General features: G+C 39.9%; 2 protein-coding genes across 4 annotated transcripts in view; one reads left to right on the top strand and one right to left on the bottom strand.

Annotated features, from left to right (window-relative positions):
• Positions 1-12,545, top strand: part of dnajc16 (DnaJ (Hsp40) homolog, subfamily C, member 16) — a 33,614-nt gene extending 21,069 nt beyond the window's left edge. For 2 of the 3 annotated variants that reach the window (XM_072586530.1, XM_072586531.1), the window contains exons 12-16: positions 2,228-2,304; positions 4,574-4,654; positions 7,304-7,414; positions 8,180-8,350; positions 8,932-12,545. In XM_072586530.1, the coding sequence (XP_072442631.1) occupies positions 2,228-2,304; positions 4,574-4,654; positions 7,304-7,414; positions 8,180-8,350; positions 8,932-9,358 (867 nt within the window). In that variant the 3' untranslated portion in view covers positions 9,359-12,545. The remainder of the gene's footprint in view (positions 1-2,227; positions 2,305-4,573; positions 4,655-7,303; positions 7,415-8,179; positions 8,351-8,931) is intronic. The other variant, XM_072586532.1, reaches the window with a different exon arrangement.
• Positions 12,546-13,324: 779 nt separating this feature from the next.
• On the bottom strand, positions 13,325-23,348 carry agmat (agmatinase (putative)). Its single transcript, XM_072586538.1, has 7 exons — positions 22,540-23,348; positions 21,202-21,404; positions 21,013-21,061; positions 18,881-19,076; positions 15,857-16,036; positions 14,428-14,512; positions 13,325-13,890 (listed from the first exon to the last, which is right to left on the bottom strand). The coding sequence occupies exons 1-7, from the start codon at positions 22,794-22,796 to the stop codon at positions 13,817-13,819; spliced, it is 1,044 nt and encodes a 347-aa protein (XP_072442639.1). The 5' UTR covers positions 22,797-23,348; the 3' UTR covers positions 13,325-13,816.
• Positions 23,349-23,784: the final 436 nt, after the last annotated feature.

The raw sequence follows: 23,784 nt of genomic DNA, 5'->3' as shown, positions 1-23,784 counted from the left end.
ACTTAATTGGGGCATATAAAATAATCAGAGGGTTAGATCGGGTGGACAGTGAGAGCCTTTTTCCTCGGATGGTGATGGCTAACATGAGGGGACATAGCTTTAAATTGAGGGGTGATAGATATAGGACATTTCAGAGGTAGTTTCTTTACTCAGAGAGTAGTAGGGGCATGGAACAGCTTGTCTGCAACAGTAGTAGACTCGCCAACTTTAATGCCATTTAAATGGCCATTGAGATAGGCATCTGGATGAAAATGGAGTAGTGTAGGTTAGATGGGCTTCAGATTGGTTTCACAGGTAGGTTCAGCATTGAGGGCCGAAGGGCCTGTCCTGCGCTGTAATGTTCTATGTTCTACCCAATCTTTCCTCCATTGTTGCAGTTTTCTAGCCCAGACAGTTTTTTAGAGTCCCTCAGGAAAATGTGATGGGATGACTTTTGTCATCTGAGTGGTTAAATCATAATTTATAAAAACAGATGATGTTTACAGTTAATTCAAAGAATTTATAAGTAGCTGTTCTTCACTCTATTTCTCTTTGGTTCCTGCTAAGTTGTAAAGGTGCATTATTATTTTTTGTCAATTGTAATCCTAATTAGTTATGTGCAGCTGTCGGGTTTAAAATTGTGCAACAGGAATATTAAATGTACACAGAAAATAATGCTGCAAATTTTGAAGTGTCAGTGTCTGATGACTTGTAAACAGAAACCAGTCGAAAGAGGGGGAGGAGGCAGACATGAAACCTCAAACTATACAACCTAATCATGACATAGTTTTACTTAATTTATTAACATTTGTTTATTGAACTATAGTTTGAGAAGTTTAGGTTTATCTTGAATCATATTGTTTGAAGAATCATCATTCTGTATGATACAAGTTTTTGGATTTGTACTTCTGTTGCCCTGACATAGCACTTATAAGAAATAGGAGCAGGAGTAGGTCATTCGGCCCCAAAGCCTGCTCCACCATTCAATAGGACATAACTGATCTGTCTACTTTCCTGCCCTTTTTCCCATAACCCTTGATTCCCCAACTGATCAAGAACCTATCTTTCTCAACCTTAAATATGCACAAAGATTCTGTCTGTTGCAAGGATTTCCAAAAAGACACTTAACCCTCTGAGAGAAAAGATTCCTCCTCATTTGACTCTTAAATTGTTGCCCCTTAATTCTGAGCTTATACTCTCTGGTTCTAGACTCCCGTGGGAGGAAACATTCTCTAGCATTTACTTTGTAAAGCCCTATATGTTTCAATTAGATTACATCTCCTTCTTCTAAATTCCAATTAGGACAATCCCTCCATATTAGGAATCATCATAATGAACCGTCTCTGAACTGCCTCTGTGGAATAATATATTTTCTTAAATAATATGTAAACATGTATAAATGTTCGAAAACAAGCCTAAGAATATCTATGTCTCATGGTCATAGGAACAGAAGAAGGCCATTCAGCTAATTTAGACTGCTCTGCCATTAAATAAGATCATGACTGATTTGATGATCCTCAAATCTACTGTTCTACCTTTTCTGAATACTCTTTGATTTCCCTGGCTGATTAAAAATCTGTCCATCTCGCCCTTAAAAATTCTTAATGATCCTGCCTTGACATTTCTCTGCAGTAAATAATTTCACAGATTTATGACAATCAGAGAAGAAATTCCTCCATCTCTGTTTTAAATAGGTGACCTCTTACTCTTAGATTATGCCCTCTAGTCCTGGACTTTCCCACAAGAGGAAACAATGTTTCTGTATCTACCCTATCAAACCCTCTGAGAATCTTGCATGTTTCATTAAGTTTTCCTCTCATTGTTCTAAACTCAGAGTACAGGCCCAATCTACTCAATCTCTCCTGACAAGAAAATCCCTCCAATCAACCTAGTGAATCTACTCCAACCACTTGCAGTGCCAGAATATCTACTCCAACCACTTGCAGTGCCAGTACATCTTTCCTGAGGGATGAAAACTATTCACAATTTTGTATGCATGGTTTGTCTAGTGTCTTGTATAGTGTCTCAAAGTTCAGTTTGTGACTTCTTTCAATCTGATTTCTCAATAAATTGACTGTCCTGTAATTCACTTAGTTGGTGTGCATGTTCAGGTTTGACAAATCTTTAAATATAACTTGCTGTTGCAGTTTCAGGATGACTTTTGCAATGCCTGTGCAGCAAGAAGTTGCAGTGTTAGTTCATTTTGAGATGCCATCTAAAATTTGAACTCATTGCTTTTTCTCTGCAGATGTTCCTCCTTCGTTGGATGAATGCCATAATAGATTATGCATCTCAAATCTGGGCATCTGGGTTCACTCAGAACTGGTTTGTAGCTGGTGACAATATCATTCATCAGTAATATATCTTGTATCCTGACATGTAGAAAACCCAAGTTGTCAGAAATTGAATACATGCCACTGAGCTGTGATAAAAGTATTGCAGAACTAAGATGCAAATCCTCACATTCTAGCTATCTGAAATACAGAAATTGCTGGAAGTTCACAGCAGGTCTTTGTTAGAGGTATTGTTGTGTCTAGAATTCACTATTCCATTAGAGTCCTAGCTGGCCTCCTACGTTCTACTCTCCATGAACCTGAGATGATGGAAAATTTGTCCTCCCCCTCCTCCCATACAATAATTTACACCAAGTTATGTATGTCTCCAGCCTGTGCTTGCTGATCTACATTCACAGTCTGGTACCTTTTTGTTATTTTAAAATTTACATCCATATTTTCATATCCCTCAAGAGCCTCCTGCCTCCAATACCTCTGAGAAACCTGTGTTCCTCTAATTCCATCGCTTCACAGTTGGTGCCAATCCCTAATCTCAGGATTTTTCTACCTAAAAACCCTACAACTACTCTACCTCTTCTCCTTCTAATATGTTTCTCAAAGCCTATTTCTTTGTCAGGAGAACCAACCATCCTCTATTTACTAGGACTGTCCTGTATTGGAGATGCATGTCCCACGATGTCTGTGTCCAGACTTCATATTTTGTAATACAGACTCGCATATGTGCACGTTGTGTTGTCTTCACAATGGCCCACTCTCTCAAATCACCCCAACAACCATAATGACCTTTAATGTTGACAGCCGGCATACCCACACACAAATAGAGATCACCAAAGGGAAGCAAAAGTGCCTCTTGATTTCTCAGGAATTGGTCACCCTGCTTTTTGAGAGAGCTTCTGGTTTTCTGTCTTAATATTCCTTGTGTGCCTCATTTACCTTTTATATACTCCAGTGACTCACCTTGGAACTTCTAATACATTCAAAATGCTATTTAATTACAATTTGTTGTTGCTACTTGAAGTCTGAAAAAAGCATTGAGAGCAATTTGATGATATTCACTGTGGAGGTTCACACGTGAATTAGGCAAACAATTAGGCCCAGCATTCAGACTGTGTGAATTGTACCACGCCAAAGATCAAAGTCTTCAAAGGGATCATGGCTGAGACCAAAAATACAACCTGTCGAATTGGCCCTGTATATACGCTCGTCACGCCATCACTTCTTTGTCTGAAATGGACAGAATGATTGATTGGTAGATGTTCTTGGGAGTCAAATTGAACTTCCTCTCTTTCATAATTCATCATCCAGATTGCTCTCTTCAGTTTAAAATTCCGAGCTTGGTTCAACATGACTGTTATTCCCGAATTGATCACGACTTCTTTTATTCTTTTTCTATATTCTTTTCAAATACACTATCCACTTTTAACCTTGGTAATAGAAAAAAAGTTATTGGCTTCATTTTAAAGGAAGAAAATGGATTTAAGGTTAAAGTTGACATTCTTTCGCTGAGAATTTTATGCTGGGATCAGTGCTGTTGTCCATTGTTGCATTGCCTTAGTGCTGGGTGCTGCTATTATTCAAAGTTGTGGATTTGAATTTGTTGTTTCTTTTGAGTTGAAACTTGCCTTTGGCCTTGCTCAAAATATTCACTGCTGTCACACACCAAGGACTTAGAGTCATAGAGATGTACAGCATGGAAACAGACCCTTCGATCCAATTTGTCCATGCCAACCAGATATCCTAAATTAATCTAGTCCCTTTGCCAACATTTTGCCCATCTCCTAAACCCTTCCTATTCCTTCACCCATTTTAACTGTTATAATTGTACCAGACTCCACCACTTCCTGTGGCAGTCCATTCCATATACACACCACCCTCTGCATGGAAAAAGTTGCCCCTTAGGTCCCTTTTAAATCTTTCCCCTCTCACCTTAAACCTATGCCCTCTAGTTTTGGACTCCCCCTATCCTGGGGAAAAGACCTTGACTATTCACCTTATCTATACCCCTCATGATATTATAAACCTCTATACAGTCACCCCTCAGCCTCTGCTCCAGGGAAAACAGCCCCAGCCTATTCAGCCTCTCCCTATACCTCAAACGTTCCAACCCTGGCAACATCCTTGTAAATTGTTTGGTCCATATCAAGTTGAATGTTGTGGTTTTGGATTTTTGTATTTCTCCCAAAGTGCTTAGTGATCATTTGTTTTAAAATTTCTCTGCACCAGCTGATCATTACTGTTAAGAATATTTGTTATGACTCAGAAAATAACTACATTGTACTAACTTCCATTTTCTGCCTCAGGAAGGAAATGATGCCTTTGATTTCTCTGCTTTTCTCTGTGGTTTTCATTCTGTTTGGAGCATTCATCATTCAAGCTTTTGGGTAAGAAATGTGGAGATTTATAGATTTAAGAAAAAAAGGATCAGGGCTGGTCTATTAGTATTTGAAAGAAAATAAATGTTTCATGTTTTGAATGAAGAATGGGAGTTTTGAGGAAACTCGCCTGTAACACAAACCTGTCTTTTCTGTTTATGATGCTGATGGACTTGCTGCTATTGTCTGTTCTTTTTTCAGATAGGATTGGAGCTTCATGCAAAGCTGTATGTTAAATATATGGTGGGTAAATATCCAAAAGATGCCCATTGTTCTATTCATTTTTGTCCTCGGCCTTTAAGTGAATTGGGGAAGCAGAGTGCAAGAAGGGAAGTGAGAGAACAAAAGAAGATGATCTTTTGGGGAGGATGACTTGCTTTGATAGGCTGAGAGATGACTAATAAATCCAGTGCACATTCTGCAGACTCTGCCGCATGTGAGGGGAGGGGTACTTGAAGAAAGGTTGAGTTTAATTGCAGGGCAGAGCTATAGAGTCAAAATGCTTGAATTCCCGACCTCTGATGGCAGTGGAGCGCTCAGTTTGTTACTGTTAGGGTTAATTCCAAGGGTCCCGATGTTTCTGGTCCTTACTTTGTAAATGAGTGAGCACAGGAGTGATTGCTGCATAGGATTTGCTGTCAGTTAGACTTCTTGAAACAGCTTACGGTAAAAGAAAAAGAACAAACCAAACTGTTTCTGAGGGCAGACCTGGAGGCTAATTGCAGCTTGATCCTTGATCAAAAGGGTTCCCACAGACAAAACAACTCTAGGAAGAGCATTGTGTTTAATCAAATAGTAGAAGTTTGCTATTAACAAGGTCATACCTGAGAATTGGTTCCAGCACATCTGGATGTGACCATATCTTTATGGCGGCACAGTGGTTAGCACTGCTGCCTCACAGCACCAGAGACCCGGGTTCAATTCCTGCCTCAGGCGACTGTCTGTGTGGTTTCCTCTGGGTTCTCCGGTTTCCTCCCACAGTCCAAAAAATGTGCAGGTTAAGTGAATTGGCCATGCTAAATTGTCCGTAGTGTTAGGTGAAGGGGTAAATGTAGGGAAATGGGTCAGGGTGGGTTGCTCTTCGGAGGATTGGTGTGGACTATTTGGGCTGAAGTAAGTAAACTAATCTAATCTAATATTCAATCAGATGGCAGATTTTGAATGGTAATTGAGGCGTTTGGAAAAGACCTTCAGTTTATCAGAATACAACCTGAGTTGGAGTTGTGTTTGAACTGTGTTTACTGGAGGACAAAACAGCATGAAGATTTGAAAACTCTCTGCCTTATCACCCACATCAGCTTCCAGAAGCCCGTAGAGTAGACTTAGAAGTATTACAACTTTACCTGAGTGAACTGAAACAGTGATCCAGATCAATGTTTCTAAAAAAGCAACCAGCATCTATGCATGTGAAACAACACCTGGTCAAAATCATTTAAATCATGTGGCCAATTCTGTTTGTTTAATGTATGTCTTAACTGTGTTTGTTTGTTTGTCTATTTTTGTGTGAATGAGGGCTGAAAACAAACTTTTTGAGTTGAAAGCATATAGACGTTAGTCAGATTACCTTGTTTAATATTTGCTGCTAAAGCTATGTATATTTAATAAATTGTTAAGTCTTTTGTTTCAGGTGTAAAACTGGTGGATGGAATTAATTATTTGCAAAGTCTGGGATTGACTATTCAAACGTCTGGTTCAGAACTATTTGAGTAATTATTGGGGGTCTTCAGTTTTAATCTTACTGTTTTGCAAATACAGAGGTGGAAAGGTTTATTTGGTTCAGCTATCTTTGTCATGACAAATATTCCTTTGTATCACAAAAGCTACCAATATCACCTGTCTGCATTTGTGTTTTTGACCATCTATATCCTGGATTCTCTCTTTACCAGACTTAACTATTTCTACTATAGATTTGCTCTCCTGGTAGGCCTCTTAACCCACACTGTTTTTTTTACCCATCAACCCAGTCTTCATTGAATGTATTGGATCCTGTACACCCAACTCTGTCAATTTAAAGTTCCATCCTTTGTGGCTGTGAGCTCCCAAGTTCTATAACCTTTTAATCCTGCTTACTTGACTAAATTCTGTTGGTGGGGCAGCATTGATTGATCAGTTTGTCTTTTACTGTTCTTGTTCTCGGAGTAAAGTCTCTTATGCACCATGTCTTCTGTTCATGACTTGTCTAGCCCCCCATATTGTAGCATTTTACTTTTGGAAATTTTGTACCTGTTTCTCCTCCTTCTGTAAAATTTCTTTAAACTCACCTATTTTGAAGAAGCTTTTGGTCTCCCCTTCAGTTATCTCCAAAATTTGCTTAGCACCTATTGAGGGCTGATCACACCTCTGCCATTAGAATCATTTATGAATCATTGCATATTTTAAAGGTACTATATAAATTAAGCTGATCTTTTTATGATTATTCAGGTGTATTTCATTGCTAAATATGATTTTTGAATCAACCTGCTGAAATTGTGACATGAATATGTGACGTATTGAGTTTTGACAAGTGTGCTTGATGCAGGATATAGTAAGTAATTGATCTCCAATGATGATGGGAATAAATAGCAGAACATCGTATAACCTGGGAAGTGATGAAGTGTCCTGCTGATAGGGAGGAGCAAGTTTTCTGCAGATCAATTTAATTTCCTTCAACAATTTCAGGGAACCAAGTGACCTGGAGAGCAGGTCTGAATCTGAGAAAGAACAGGAACCAGCAACAGATAAGATTCAAGAAACAAAAAAGCAACAAATCAACACCAGCAGGAACTTAAGGTATGGCTCTTTCAGCTGTCAACCTCCACAATTCACTTGCATGTTTTTCTGTCTGTTGTTGACATGTAGCCCTGGGGCTATTGGCCTGCATTATACCCAACATTAATTTAATATAAGTCACAATCTATAGTCACACACTGTTAGGTGCTCTGACTGTCTGTTTCAAAGCCCTGAAGTTTACCTATGTATTCACAAGAAAGGTGATATACATACTATGTATGTGCAGTGCAGTTCATTGGTTCATGCAGGAAAAGGAGAGAACCAGGTTTTTTGTGTTCAACGTTCCCCAAGCTGTTTAACGTATTGACATCCCTTGTCCAGATTCTCACTGATGATGTTACCTAGTCATGGTGACGAAATGTCTGAAAACAAGCCTTCCAGCTTAGCGATCTAACTTACATATCATCAACCTGAGCTACATATCTTCTCAAAAATTGCTAGATGAATTTATATATGGTATGGAAGGCAATTTAGTAAGTTTATTCCTTTATAGATGGCTAGCATTTATTGCTACTTCCTAAATTGAAGTACTGTAGTCTGTCTGGTGAAGTTATTCCCTTTCAGGTGTTAGGGAGAGAGAGCAAACATTTTGACCTAGTAACATTGAATATCAGAAGTCATAAAGGGACACCATTATTCATGGCGTTTATTCTAGAAACCTACCTGACAGGCAGGGATTATTTAAGCTGAATGAGAAGGATGTGTCAGATGTAAAAAATGAAGATTTCACTGGATAGATAGATAATGAATCCTTTCTTTATGCAGTAGGTCCCCAGAGCAGAATTTTGTGGAAGTGACTGAATTGACCTATATCAACTATAACAGTAATCTTGTGCGGTTAATGCCTGGAAACATCAATGTACTGGTTGTGGTCACTGATACTACAAAGGATGCTTTAATTCAGAAGTTTGCACATGAAGTATATCCTGTTACCTGGTGAGTACCGTATGGGGTAGAAGGATATCACATGGAGACTCTGCTGTGAAAAACTGACATACGTTGTATATTGTGAATTAGAAGATCCCAGTGCAGTTCTTACTCTATGCTACATTCGATATTTACAGATAGAGGGAAACTAAGCATGATGCAGGTGATACTGAAGGTATCCCATTTACACTTCACAGAAAGCATCTCTGGGTCCTCATCAAGGATCCTAAGTCAGTTTTCTATCTGTTTAAACAAACAAAATCATAATTTTAGTAATAATTAACTATTTAGCTGCAATGATTCTGTTTAGTACTATTGATTGAAAAAGTGAAGTGTATTCATATATAAATCTATAATAAAATAATGGAAATATGCAGCAAGATGGAAGATCTATTTTAGTAAGTGATAGAAGAAACACAGATGGTAGCACACCCTTGTTCAAAATGCAATAGCTTCTAATTTAAATTTCTAATATTTTTACTTTGGATTTTATCTTTGTTTTGAAAGTAATGTTTGTATTAATGAAATAGACTGTACATAAGTTCTGTGCACTTATTAAAATCTACATTTTAAAAACATTTTTGCTGTAGGAATAAATCACTACACTTCTCCTTTTTAAACTTATCAAAACATCGTGGGTGGCTGGTGGATTTGTTAGAGTTTGCCCAGGATCCTGCTCCGATTTCCAGTCCACAAGATGAAAGTTACCATACCCAGAACTACATTGGCTTTGTGTTGGCATTAAATGGACACAGGAAGTACTTCTGCTTATTCAAACCTGAACTCTGTAATGGAACTGAGAATAGGAGCGTCCTAAATGGCTTGGAACCAACACCAGGCAGGAAAGGGCCAGATGACGCAATGGAAACAGACAGCCCACATCAGTCGAAACCCAGCTCCAATTTATCTGTGAAACGGACCAAGCAACTACTCAATGGACTTAACCTCTGGATGGACAGACTGCTTGAAGGGATTCTGCAACGATACTATGTACCCTGTTGGCCTGAGCTTCACTGATGTTCTATAGTTTCACTGGTAGAATTTTCTGCTGAAATGTACCCGAGCCAAATGTGGATACAGCAGGAATTTACAGCTCTGTTATTTTTCCAGAATATTTTCTCAGTTTTGTTGATTAGATCTCAAAGAGCCGATGTAAAATGAAACAAAAGGACCAGGTGAATCAACAAGTTAGAAAACTGTGTATACACAAATCTCAATTGCCTGGATAAAAAGAGTTAAATCTCTCTTAATTTGCACATTAACAAGTGAGGAGTTGGTAGACAAGTGAAATTTAAATTCAGATGGGATATTAGCAGTGAAACAAGGGAACTTGAGTCACTGACTTCACACAAAATTGCATACTACTTGAATTATTGTAGCTCCAGATTTTGTTTCTCTGGCCTTCCTTGCCCTGCCTTCCTCCAGTACAGAACTCCTTCATTTGCTTGTGCATGTATATTTTATCACAATACCTTGGGGAAGGGAAGAAACATAGATTTTGGACTTCTCCTACCACAAGCATTCTGCCTTCTCAGCAATGAAAACCTGACCTCCGTGTTAAAATTGAGTACTGGGAATTGATCTTTGCAAAGTTATGCGCAACAGTTTATTCTAAATTTTACTTTGCTGACTGTTGCATTTCTCAGCTGTAATCTGGCTCTGGTTTACTCTGTCAATTCCTCAGAATGATGACATTTGCTCCAGTACTCAGAGTTATCACTTACATTTGAGATGTTATTATTGGGATATCACAGCTGCTATCCTTATCTGATGTCCAGAGGCACGTGCACTTACTTTCCAGGAGCAGTGAATAGATAGTGATCAAAAGTGGAAGCCTGGAAGGATTTTAACTTTTTTCTCATGCTTCACAGCATTTGCAATGATGCCATTTGTGAGGCTGTCTTGAAACCCCCCCCCCCGACCAGAAATGTCTGACATAAGATTAGGATAGACCAGGGTTTGAATTTTCTGATCCACATGGCTTAGTGCAACACTATGGTGACGTAATTTGAGGTACTGAGAAGCACTTTGCCAGCAATTTTTTTTAAAAATCTTTGTTTTTCTAATCTGAATGGCAGGACACTGGGTTACAAATTGCTGAAGAGTATCTACAAAGCAGGGTTCAGACACAGTTAATGACTCCTAGATCAGATGAGGTGCCAGCAAACTTGAACCATAAATATTAACCAGTGGACGAAATAACGAACTCTGCACCTTTCTGAAACAACTGTGTTTGGTTGCTTATACAAGTACCTAATGCAACTAATATAAACTATTTAATGTATTTATTAAATGTTAGAAGTTTAGACTTGTACATAGTTGGCTTCACTTGCTGTCTGTATAATCTGTCACAGCAAGAGAGTGGAATCTGAAATAAAGGAAGAAAATACTGAAATTGCATGGCATATTGATAAACATCTGATAAGGAAGGGAAAGTAAGAGTGACCACAAGTCAGTATGCTCAACTCCCCTTTTTGGATGCTGGTGTACTGTTAAGATTTCATTATGTTGTTTGGAAGGCATACACAATTGTGGCTATAAGTGCACTGCCAGCCATGTTGGGCACAAACAGCAAATATGTTTAAGCCATCCCCACCCCCAACAGATTTTTATCTGTTCAGGGTGTCAGTTAGCTCAATTGGTTGGACAGCTGGTCTATAGTGTGTTGGTTCAATTCCCACACTGCCTGAGGTTACACGAAGGGCTGTCCTTCTCAACCTCTCTGCTCACCAGCTGCACAGTGACCCTCAGGTTAAGCCACCACCAGTTGTCTCTCTAATGAGAGAGCTGCCCTGTACTCAGATAGGACTTTACTTTGTGCAATAAGAAATCTATAACCTGTTTAAGATCATCCAACCAAGAATGGTTTGGCCTGAGGCAGCTCATAACCAACCAACTCTGTTTGGGAAACCCAAACCAAGGGCATAGATGTCTAGGCCCAACCAAGAAAGTAAGTAACTCCAGTCCCACATTGCCTGGGAAAATATACAGTGCTGTTGTCTGCACAGAGATGATTGTGCCCCCTATTTCTAAATCAACATGTTCTTTTGTTCAGCTGTAAGTGTAGTTTGAGCATCTTATTTACTTCAAATGTCCAAGATTTGCAGGTTTTTTTAAAAATCCCCAATTTAACCCATTCTCTGTGCAGTTACTCATACTAACCAGATTTCTTCAAAATGATCCTCAATATTTGTGATATCTCTTAAAGTAAATGCTGCTGGAAACATTATTTTACTCAATTGGAGTAATTTTATGAAATCAAAATCCTGAAGTTAAGCATCAGCTAATCAGGTCACAGACCATGTTTGTAAGGTTCTTTTTGCCTTTAATGACAGGAAGTTGTGTACAGTGCAGATCTGGATTGTGTGCTATATGTATGTCTGATAGATGCATCTGTGAAACTAGGGTGTGATTGTGTGTAATATTACCTTTTCATTGGAGATTTAATTGCATTGGCATTAACCAAGATGGTGTTTGTCAAGCCACGGAACTTGCCATTTGGAAAAGTTATTTCCAATTTTCTTATCTTCCATTTTTCTTAGGGTCAGGCTTCCCCAGGCTCTGTAAGCCTTCCAATACTTTGGCACCATTCTGTGCAAGAACAAATTTGATCCTGTCCTTGTTCAACATCTTAAACAATGGTCACTCATAGGTGACCAAGAATAGGAACTCTGACTATGTTATACCTCAGGACTTGAGTCAGTTGTTACGACCCTCATTTTTCCCTTACTAATATCTGCCTACTCAGCAACGAACAGGGGTAGTAACCTAGGACCATCTGGTGTGTCGGTGAGAAAAAGCTGGCTGGTATGTTTACTTGTTCGCCCAATGATTGAATCTGTACAAAATGAGTTTGAAAAAGCTGATTAATTTTGCAACATGCTGTTAAATTGGGATTTCCACCTCTGTCAGTTTATTGTATGCACTGCTGAATGTTTCTGATACTAAATGTCACTTTAAACATGCAACCTGTAGGCATTTTTAAATTAGAATAAAATTTATATTCATAGACATGTTTAGTTGCATTCAGCATTAACATAAAGCAAGAAGTTGCAAAGCTGATGCCTTACAGCTGTACATTATACACCTGTGAGGATTTAATGTGTGCTTTAGCTAATTGTATTTGTCACAGCCACATTGAGGGTTGTGTTTGTAATATTCAAACATGAGAGAAATTTGATAAAAGTTTAGAAATTGTTTATAACTTGTGCTGGGTAATTGCATCTTCTGGGGGCAAATGAGCTATATTAGTGTCTTCGTGGTCCATAACTTCCTGCTAGGTACAGATTTGAATTGCAAATAATTACAGCTAAGCTAACAATACCCAGTGAAGAAGCCAGGATCGATGTGTTTACTAATGTGGTTAGCACTGCTGCCTCACAGCGCCAGAGACCCGGGTTCAATTCCCGCCTCAGGCAACTGTCTGTGTGGAGTTTGCACATTCTCCGGGTGCTCCGGTTTCCTCCAAGAGTCCAAAAATGTGCAGGTTAGGTGAACTGGCCATGCTAAATTGCCAGTAGTGTTAGGGGAATGGGTCTGGGTGGGTTACTCTTCGGAGGGTCGGTGTGGACTTATTGGGCCGAAGGGCCTGTTTCTACACTAAGTAATCTAAATCTAAAAAATCTAAATCTAAATGCCAAGTATCAAATCTACCTATCCCATGCTGCAATGAGTGACGACCCAAACCACAGAAAGATCCACCTATCTTTACACAATTCCCTCTTTTCAGACATATCCCTAGTCTTTTGTTGATTCCATAATTTCAGGTTGAAATTCACTTGTTTCTCACTTCTTTCCACTCCCTTTTCCTCTGAGACACTGATGTGATTTGATGCAGCAAGAATCCTTGTCCATTCTATCCCCCTCTAAAGGCATTGTTCAAAATCGCAACCTTTGTTACTATGAACTGTAAGCTATGATCACACCTGGGGTCTTAATAGGGTGAATCCCAGCTTTTAATAAATAAAGTGAAATCATTTGAGATCTGTGAAGACCAAAAAGATTAATTTATTTTCAGAGTCACTTGATTACAAGCTATCCCAGTAACAAATCATCACTGTTTATTCGTATTATGAAAGTCAAAAGTTACAATAAGAAGGGAATTGGTAGTGTAGATCCCAAAATATTTCTCAATGAATGCTGTGAAACAGCTGTAGCTTAATAGGCTGATTTAAGATGGGTTTTTCAAATTTTAATAAAAACAAGTAAGACAGTATCATTGTAATCAAGAAATGTCTTGCAATGTATAGATGTCTGCAAATTATCTCACACAGCATATCCAGTAGTAACTGAGGTTTTTGCATGTAAAAGACTGCACGTTCCAAATCCTTCAAAGTTTGAATTAATAGAAGACATTTAAGACTTTTTCAATAATAGTTGCACTGGGTGAGAAAGCAGTTAGTTATCAAATTATTAGAACAAGTGATAATCAATGTGAGTTAACATTAGCAATGTAACCTAAACACCATACAAATCTTAGTGATACTTAACGTTGGGTAGAACACAGAGCATCTCAAAGAGCAGATTGGCAGCTGTCAAAGCCGTGTTACCTGAAAGATACAGACTTGTGAACGTGTTGAAATAAATTACTATATACCCTTCTCCCTAAGACTTCCCTTTTTATACGATGTTAATATTTATCAGTATAACCTCCGTTAATGGTTGCACTAAAGTGTTCTTTCTTATTTCTCAAAGTTATATATGCAAGATAGTTTTCATGGTTAGTATTATTGGGCAAACTTGCCAATATGCTAACATCAGGGATGCCACTCACAATTATTACTTTTAATTCACAGAACACTTGTATGCCACGTTACCTAAATTTACATATTCACCAAAACTGCCTGACAGTGCCTCACTCAGAGGGCAGCTCCTCCAAAAAATGCTGCATTCCCTCCATTCCACAATGGAATGCCAGTCATGATCATTCACTAAAATCCCAAAGTGGTGTTTGAGACTACAATGTTTTGATTTAGTGCTGACAATACAACCAAATTAATCAAGCTATCATCGACACCTACTTTTTTGTGGCAGTTGATAGTAACCCACAGTAACAACAATACAACATTTTAGCTTTATTTTCTTACCAGAAGTATTGTATATTGGTGAAACCTCAACCAAGTCACAACCGACTACTTTCATTCCCCGACAACCCCGGATGATTTCCAAAGCCTGTTAAGACAATCATTTTTCAATTCTTTCTTATGTTAAGTGTTTTTTTTGTGAAAAAGCAGAACTTGCTTTTATTTAATACCGCACATTATTAAATTTTAAAAGTCCGTTCTCACAACAGTTTTGCAATTCTGTGAACCTTAGATAATTGAATGACTAGCTTTGTGGTAGATCAGCAGATGGGAACATCTTCATGTAAGTCATATGCAAGGTGAGAAATTAGGCTCATTGAGAGATTTAACACGTTAAATTCTTTCTGCAGAAAAATTGTCAGAATATCTTGAAGTGTGTTTGTGCATTCTCAATTCTAATTATAGATTTACAGTTGGAAGTACCACTCAGGAATTCCATTTATATTTAAACAAAATTAATTTATAAAATTTGTATATTTTAACAGTCTCAAAGTAAGACATAACTTCAATCATGTTGTGTATGATGTCAACAAAATTGTCTCTTCCTGTGGTCCTTACCTCAAACTTTTTTTTTGTTTCTCTGTTGTTTTTGCCTGTGTCTCTATTTTTCTCTCTGACTGTTGCTTATCTTTTCACTGTTTTTCTCTATTACTTTCTCATTTTACTCTGTTACTCAATGCCTTGGTTACCTGCTGGGCATATCTCCATTATACTTCCCTCTCTGTTTGCACTGATGGTCCCTGGGCTTGTTACTCTCCTTTCTTGGGGTGCCTCTGCTTCCCGCTTTCTGTCTATTTGTTATTATCTGTTTTGTATTAATTTGTTCCTGAACAGATAAACCGTGCGCTGTCTAAACTGAGGCTCTACTTGCACCTCTAAAACATAGAATTTCAAAATCAGCTAATATGCTCATCTTATTTTAGCAGTTATGTGAACATAAGCAGCCAATAAGATAGTAGTAATGCCACTTTTGTAGTAATACAAAAGTAAGGCAAGTGCTTTGGTGTAACAGTTAAATTCTACCAGCGGCACGGTGAGATTTAAAAATAAATTAATAAAGCTTAGATCTAAAAGTTAGTCTCGGTAATGGAATCATGAAACCACAATTGATTGTTGCAAAAACCCATCTGGTTCACTAATATCCTTTAGGGAAGGAAATCTGCCATTCTTACTTAGCCTAGCCTACATGTGACACCAGACCCACAATAAAGTGAGTGACACTTGACTGCCCCAAAAGCAATTCAGGATAGGTAACAAATGCTGGCTTTTCCAGTTAAACCTACATTCCATGTAAGCAGAGGAAAAAAACTTCGAACACCCTGTGACTGTAGAATTTACAGATGCACTTGAATAAGTGATAAAGCATAGTATCGCAGCTTCTCTCTGTTGTTGTGTTTCTCTATAGTGGGATACTCTTGTTCTGTTCACTTACCTGACTAGGTTGAAGACCTGCAATCTCTGGAGTTCCAGTACCAGGAGCAAAGGCGGGATCCAGGGCATCAATATCAAAACTAATGTACACAGGGCCATTCCCCATCTGCTGCCTCACCTCCTTCATAAGGGGAGCAAGGGATCGTAACCAGCAATCCTCTCCAGTAACCACCCGAAAACCCTAGAAATATTAAAAACTAAAATGAAAAGTGTTGATGAAGAAGGTTTTTGCTTGAGTAATAAAAAATCAAAATAACTTCTCTACTGACTGTTCCAATGCAAGATGAAGATCTAAGATGAAAATCAGGATTCTTAGTTCTCCACCTTCTCAATTTGGTCAGCTGTCTCTTGGGTTTAGTGTTTGTGCACAGCAATGAGAAAGCCCTCCCGTGGAAATAAACACCCCGAATTAACAGCAGAGGTTGACTATTTTTCAAGCAAATGGCATTCAGTTTTACTTGTGTATTGAGCTGGAGCTGAGTTACCCCTATAACATGGTTCTTAGTTGAGAGTTCATGCTCAAACTTTGTCGATAGTCTATATTCCCTGTCAATGAGGGGACAACCATTTGATGGAATGCTCACTTTATGACCAATCAAACCTAAACACATAAATAAAAAGCAGGCCATACTACCAGTGCTTCATCTGGAGGCTCATTGATGATGTTACCTAGTATGGTGATGAAATGTCTGAAAACAAACCTTCCACCTCACTGAGCAAACCTACACCCAGAATCTCAGCCTGAGCTACAAATCTTCTCAAACAATTTGATGGAATGTTGTCAGGTGAATTGAATTCTTTTGCTTTCTGACTAAAAGGGAGGTTCACCCTCAGCTATTCCCATTTGCATTGGGAATGGTTTTCAGATGCCTAAAATCCTGAGCTCATGAGCACTCAGCATTCTGACATGGAAATATGTTGACGGTCCTTCAGGGTCACTGTTAAAATCCTGGAACTCCCTTCCGAATGGCACTGTATATTTATCTCCGTCACACTTGTAGGTACACCACATCAGTTGTGGAGGTTCAAGTCAGCCGCTCAGTGACAATGAGGGATAGGGAATATGACCCAGTCAGCAATGCCCACATCCCACGAGTGAATAGAAAGTTCTTCCCTTAATCTCTCTCTTTTAAGATGCTCTTTAAAACCTAAGGTTAGATCTCATGGAATACTGGGAGAACTAGCCATTTGGATACAGAACTGGCTCAAAGGTAGAAGACAGAGGGTGGTGGTGGAGGGTAGTTTTTCAGACTAGAGGCCTGTGACCAGTGGAGTGCCACAAGGATCGGTGCTGGGTCCTCTACTTTTTGTCATTTACATAAATGAATTGGATGTGAGCATAAAAGGTACAGTTAGGAAGTTTGCAGATGACACCAAAATTGGAGGTGTAGTGGACAGTGAAGTCGGTTACCTCAGATTACAACAGGATCTGGACCAGATGGGCCAATGGGCTGAGAAGTGGCAGATGGAGTTTAATTCAAATAAATGCGAGGTGCTGCATTTTGGCAAAGCAAATCTTAGCAGGATGTATACACTTAATGGAAAGGTCCTAGGGAGTGTTGCTGAACAAAGAGACCTTGGAGTGTAGGTTCATAGCTTCTTGAAAGTAGAGTCGCAGGTAAATAGGATAGTGAAGAAGGTGTTTGGTATGCTTTCGTTTGGTCAGAGTACTGAGTACAGGAGTTGGGAGGTCATATTGCGGCTGTACAGGACATTGGTTAGGCCACTGTTGGAATGTTGCGTGCAATTCTGGTCTCCTTCCTGTCGGAAAGATGTTGTGAAACTTGAAAGGGTTCAAAAAAGATTTACAAGGATGTTGCCAGGGTTGGAGGATTTGAGCTATAAGGAGAGGCTGAACAGGCTGGGGATGTTTTCCCTGGAGTTTTGGAGGCTGAGGGGTGACCTTATAGAGGTTTACAAAATTATGAGGGGCCGAGATAGGGTAAATAGGTAAAGTCTTTTCCTTGGGGTTAGGGAGCCCAGAACTAGAGGGCATAGGTTTAGAGTGAGAGGGGAAAGATATAAAAGAGACCTAACAGGCAACTTTCTCGCAGTGAAGGTGGTACGTGTATGGAATGACCAGCTTGAGGAAGTGGTGCAGGGTGGGACAGCTGCAACATTTAAGAGGCAGTTGGATGGGTATACGAATAGGAAGGGTTTGGAGGGATGTGGGCTGGGTGCTGGCAGATGGGACTAGATGGAGTTGGGATATCTGGTCGGCATGTCCGGGTTGGACTGAAGGGTCTGTTTCAATGCTGTACATCTCTATGACTCTATCACTTTGATCAAGCTCTTAGTTACCTGTCTTAGTAGTTTCTCATGTAGCATGGAGTCTAGCTCATTTGAATACATTCCTCTGAAGTGCCATAGACTGGTTTACGATGTTAAGGATACTAGATAAGTGCACATGTCAGTAGTTACAGATCAATATTAATCTTTTGAAATATATAATTATCTATGTCAGTGAACCGCATGTTGTACAGACAAGGGGAGTCTTGGGTTTAATACTTATTCAGAGTTTGGTTGATCTTAGCTGAGACCCTCTGGCTCTGGGGTGGGAGGGATAGTTAGCCTGCGTCCCAAATGGTTTTCAAGAGGCTCTTGTTCATGGAGTTGGGTAAGCACAGGATAAAGTTCAGCTGTAGTCAAACGGCCTCCCAGCTTGCACTGTATAGGTACACAAAAGGACCATGGTATCTACATAAACACAACCCAGAAGATGAAGAAAAGAGAGAAGGGACATAGGAAAATCATGATTGGCAAAATCCAGTAACCAGTTCACCCTGTCCAACCCTCCAGCTGCGGAAAGAACATTTAGAGGGGAGAACATAAAATATAACAACAAGTACATCTCATTACTAAATAAGCACTACTGCAGTTAGGCGGTAGTGTGGGGGTAATAAAAAAAGAAAAAAAGCATTTTATATACATATATAAGGAGACTCAGAGTGTCCTCAGTAAAAAAGAAAAAAAAAATTCAGGAGATTCAGAGTCTCCTCAGTTTAGGAATAAAAAATCTGATTACTTGTTCTTTGCTCCAAAGGTAACCATCTGGTTCGTAAGTAGAACCGCGGAGCCCAATCTGTACCACACGCTTACAATCGAGCAGTCCCTCATCCACACAGCGCCTGAAGGGAGTTCCATGACAGATCTTCTCCCCTAGGACAATATCACTTGTGTCAGCGTGTGCATCAACGTGAACCAAACCTACTGGACCGTATCTGATCAAAACAGAACAACAAGAAATCGTGATGAGACACAGCTTGCAACCAAATGGAGCAAAGAGCAAGCAATGAGATTTTGATGTTTTGACAAGCCTTCATTCTAGCTCCTCCTCTGCCAGTTGTTTCCTTAGTATTTACTTTCCCAAACAAATCTTCTATTCTTTGATCTGTTTCTTAAAGAAAATGCCTGGAAAGGTAACATTAACTTCAGGCCAGTTCTTAAAACAGTTCAGTGACCTGCCCTAGTGAGTAGCTAAATCCAAGAATGTCTCCATTTCAATCTCAGCTCTGTGTTGAGCTAACTGAATTCAACTTGGAAAGCAGTGATAGTGATGCAATTGGCTTCAGTGCCCTAAGGTCACATAATTAGCAAGGTTTATGATCTTCATTATTATCCATTGTTGAAAGCACATGTCGCAGGGGATCAGGTCAACTGTGATGCTCCTCCTGGTAGAACATCCATTCTAGGCTCATAATAATGGCTACAAATCAAATAGTAAAAAGCCAATAGCTATCAAAATGAGCCCTAACACAGCTAATTAGATCCAGAATTGGCTGCTTGGCAGAAAACAGAGTATGACGGTTAGGGGATGTTTCTGTAACTGGAGGCCTGTGTCCAGTGGTGTTCAACAAGGATCAGTATTGGGGGCACATGCTGCCTGTGGTATATGTAAATGATTTTGAATGTAAGAGGATTGTTCAGTAGTTTGCAGATTATATGAAATTTAGTGGTAAATAGTGAGGAGGAAAGCCTTAGATGGGTTGATCAGTGGCAAATGGAATTCAATCTGGATAAGTGTGAGGTAGGCAAGTTTGGGCAGGACAAACAAGACAAGAGAATATGTGATGGAAGGTAGGACACTGGGAAGCACTGAGGAAAAGAGGGACCTTGATGTGCATCTCTGTTGTTCCCTTAAGGTAGTGGGAGAGGTGGATAAAGTGGTTTAAGAAAGCATATGGGATACTTGTCTTTATTGGCCAAGACATAGAGTTTAAAGGGAGGGAGGTTATTACTGGAACTGTATGAAACATTGTGTGCAGTTCTAGAATCTAGATTATCGGAAGGATGTGATTGCATTGGAGAGAGTGCACAGGAGATTTACCAAGACATTGTCTGGCTGGAGTGTTTTAGTTATGAAGAGAAATTGGACAGGCTAGGGTTGTTTTCCTTGGAGCACAGGAGACTGAGGGGGGTGAATATGATTGAGATGTATAAAATTATGAGGGGCATAGGCAGGGTAGATAGGAAGGAACATGTCCCTTTAGTGCAGGGTTCAATTACCAGGGGCATAGATTTAAGATAAGAGGCAGAAGGCTGAGAGAGGGAGAGAGGTTTTTGTTTTTCAACCATAGGGTGATGGACATCTGGAACTCACTGCATGCAAGGGTGACAGAAGCAAAAAGCCACATAATATTCAATAAGTATTTAGATGTGTAGTTGTGGTGCCAAGGCACACATGGCTATGGGCTAAGTGCTGGAAAATGGGATTAGGATAGTAAGTAGGTGGTTGTTTTTGACCAGCGTGGATATGATGAGCCAAAGGGTCTTTTTCTGCACTGTAGACCTCTATAACTTACAACATTCAGGAAAGGAGGGGAGAAAATTGAAGGGCAAAATAATATTGAAAATTCAACTAATTCTTCCCATTTTCTGTCAGAATTTGTTTTAAAATGTACACTTTGCTAGTAATCAAATTTGGCAACAGTTTTGATATCAATTTTGATTTGGCACACCAGCACCTTGTGGGACATGTTTACAGCCTAGCCCATTCAAGTGATCAAGTGGTAGAGTTTCAGGCAATCAGATGTCCACCCTGTCCCATGATGCTCTCCAGAACAGGAGCAAGACAGTTTGGATAAAGAGCCTCACACCTTGAATAGAATTCAGCAATTATTATCAAAATGTTCAATAACAACATGAAATAAGACTTACTTTTCTGCCACTGACTGCAATATGGGGTATGCTATCGTGTGATCACCACCTAGGCAAAACAGACATAATTAGCAATTTGACCTGCAGTACAAAAAGATTTAAAATTCTCTTTTCTTCTGAATATTATTCCATTGTGTCTCCTATTCCTCCCCAACAGCTGTTGACCAATGCCAATATGTAAGATCATACCCAATGTCAAAGGTATACAGCCTGTGGACACGATCTTCTTGAAAGCTTTCCTGATCATCTTGCAGCTGTCCTTCAGGTCATAAAGATTCACGTTGACGTCTCCGATATCAGCCACCATCAGAGATTCAAAAGGAGCTGCCCTGGTGCCACCATTGTAGGCTCTGACCATGGCCGACTCAGCTCGGATATGTCGGGGTCCAAACCTAAATGTAAAAGCTGAAATGAAAGATTTCCTTCCCTCATTGTCATATAATGATGCAGTAAAACAGAATCCCTCAGACAATGTAAAAACTTGGAACTTGATTTTGCCGATTTGATCTTTAAACCCTGAGATTATATTGCTCAGCAGCTCTTGATCACCATCAAAGACTTCCAGATAAGAGTCATTCTTAAGTGCTTAAGCCTTGGAATTTGATTTACATCTATCCCTCATCTGAAAAGTAGGCAGGAGATGAGCTATATTATCAATTGGCAATTCTGTTTTTCTTTTTAATTTGCTGTAGGACAGTATCTAAAGGCAGCTGAGAGAACTGTTGAATTCTACAAACATTTAACAGAGAAAACTGGAAGATAAGAGCAGGAGGAGGACATTTGGCCCTTCAAGCCTGCTCTGCCATTCATCACGATCATGGCTGATAGTCCAACTCAATAGCCTAATCCTGCTTTCTCCTCATAACCTTTGATCCCATTCACACAAGTGCTATATCTAGCCGCCTCTGGAATACATTCAATGTTTTGGTATCAACTATTTCCAGTGGTAATGAATTCCACAGGCTCACCACTCTATGGGTGAAGAAATATCACCTCATCTTCATCCTAAATGGTCCAGCCCAAATCCTCAGACTGTGACCGTGGTTCTGCACACACTCACCGTCGGGAACGTCCTGCATCTACCCTATCTAGTCCAGTTAGAATTATCTTATTCTCTATGAGACCCTCCCTCATTCGTCTGAACTCCAACGAAAAGAAGCCTAACATGGTCATTTCTGTCCTTATAGGTCAGTCAAACGTCTCTTTATGCCATTAGATAAAACTCTCCCTTGCAAATATAAGTTGTGTAATTTTTCATGAAGTGATATAACTTGCTTTTCCCAAGCTTTAAGTTCATATCTCCCACAATAGATACAGCAACTTCACAACCTTCCAAGGGAGGTCAAAGGTGAGGACAGTGGAAGAAAAATAAATACTGCTCTCGCAAATTGGGTTGTGCTGTTCAGACAACAAATGCACATTGTCACTATAACCTGTTCGTTAAACCTGAGCATATTTATTTCGTTTGGCATACCCCCGATTAGTGACAACGACTGATTATCTGTTTATTAATAGCTTGTGACCTACCTGGCACCGGGCCGGTTCGAGGTGCCGATGTCTAGAGGAACCCCAACAAAAGCAGCATCCAGGCCCTCCGAGGAGTCCTGCACGGGGAGGCGCATCATGGAGCAAATTCCCACCGGCCGAGCGATCTCGGCGGCGCTTGGCGGCACGTTAAACCGAGACGAGGAGGAGCTGCAGCGAGACACAGTCTGCAAAAGCTGGACGTGGCGATAGGCTGGCCTCAGCAAAGAGGGCAAACAGCGCAGGAGAAGCCGCTCCATTCTCGACAATGAAGTTGGAAATCCCTCGGGAGGTTTAAAAAAGGACAGGCGAACTCTGCCCAGGGCAAAGTTTCACGGATGAATTAGCCAGTCACACTGACGCCTCCCTCAGTGCCTTGGAAGAGGGACAGCTGCAGAGAAACTATAGCAACCGGATACCATTAAGATAGGTCAGTTTTGTCTCTGTAGCAACTCCACTTGGGCATCGGAGTTTATTTAAAGTGAGTTTCTTTTAATTTGGAGCAACAAACTTCCCATTTCTAATCTGAAACAAGTGACCAACCCCCCAATGCACCTGCCAACATCACTCTGAAGCTTTTTGCAGCCCAGTTCTGTCTGAATTATCTCCCTCCCGTTCTTCTTGACCCCGCTACACTCTGCCCAAAGGACCCAGGAAAACAGACTTACATATAGGTGAAATAATTACAAACTCGCCCTAAAATTGCTACTTGTCCCACTCTCTCAAATAAATACATCTGTTTGTGTAAAACTTAACTGAAAATATTTTTTTCTCTGTACCTACAACAATCATTATTAACAATGTTAACTGATCATATCCCTCACTGTGTAACACCCTAGTCCAAAGGCTTTCACAGTATGACTTCTGGAATCTGTTCAAATATGTTCCAACAGGTGCCTTATTACACTTTGTCTAAAATTGCCTCTGGAACTGCAGTCCTCGCACCATCTCGATTTGGAACTAGGTCAACCTTCCTTTGCTGTCATTGGGTCATAAATTCTGCAAGCCCCCCCCCCCCCCAAAAGCACTGTGGTGCACCAACATCTCTTGAAGCAGTCCAAGAAGGCTGCACAGGTACACTAATCAACCAACACGTGCACACAGACACACACTCACTCTTACAGGAAGACACACCCACCAGCACATGCACACACACACTCACTCACATAGGTACACACACCCAACAGCATATGTACACTCACACACTCACTCACATAGGTACACACTCCCAACAGCACGTGTACACTC

Source organism: Chiloscyllium punctatum, chromosome 16 (assembly GCF_047496795.1).
Source record: "Chiloscyllium punctatum isolate Juve2018m chromosome 16, sChiPun1.3, whole genome shotgun sequence".
Lineage (NCBI taxonomy): Eukaryota > Metazoa > Chordata > Chondrichthyes > Orectolobiformes > Hemiscylliidae > Chiloscyllium > Chiloscyllium punctatum.
The sequence above is the reverse complement of the archived record's forward strand: the minus strand, read 5'-3'. Positions and strand labels throughout refer to the sequence as shown.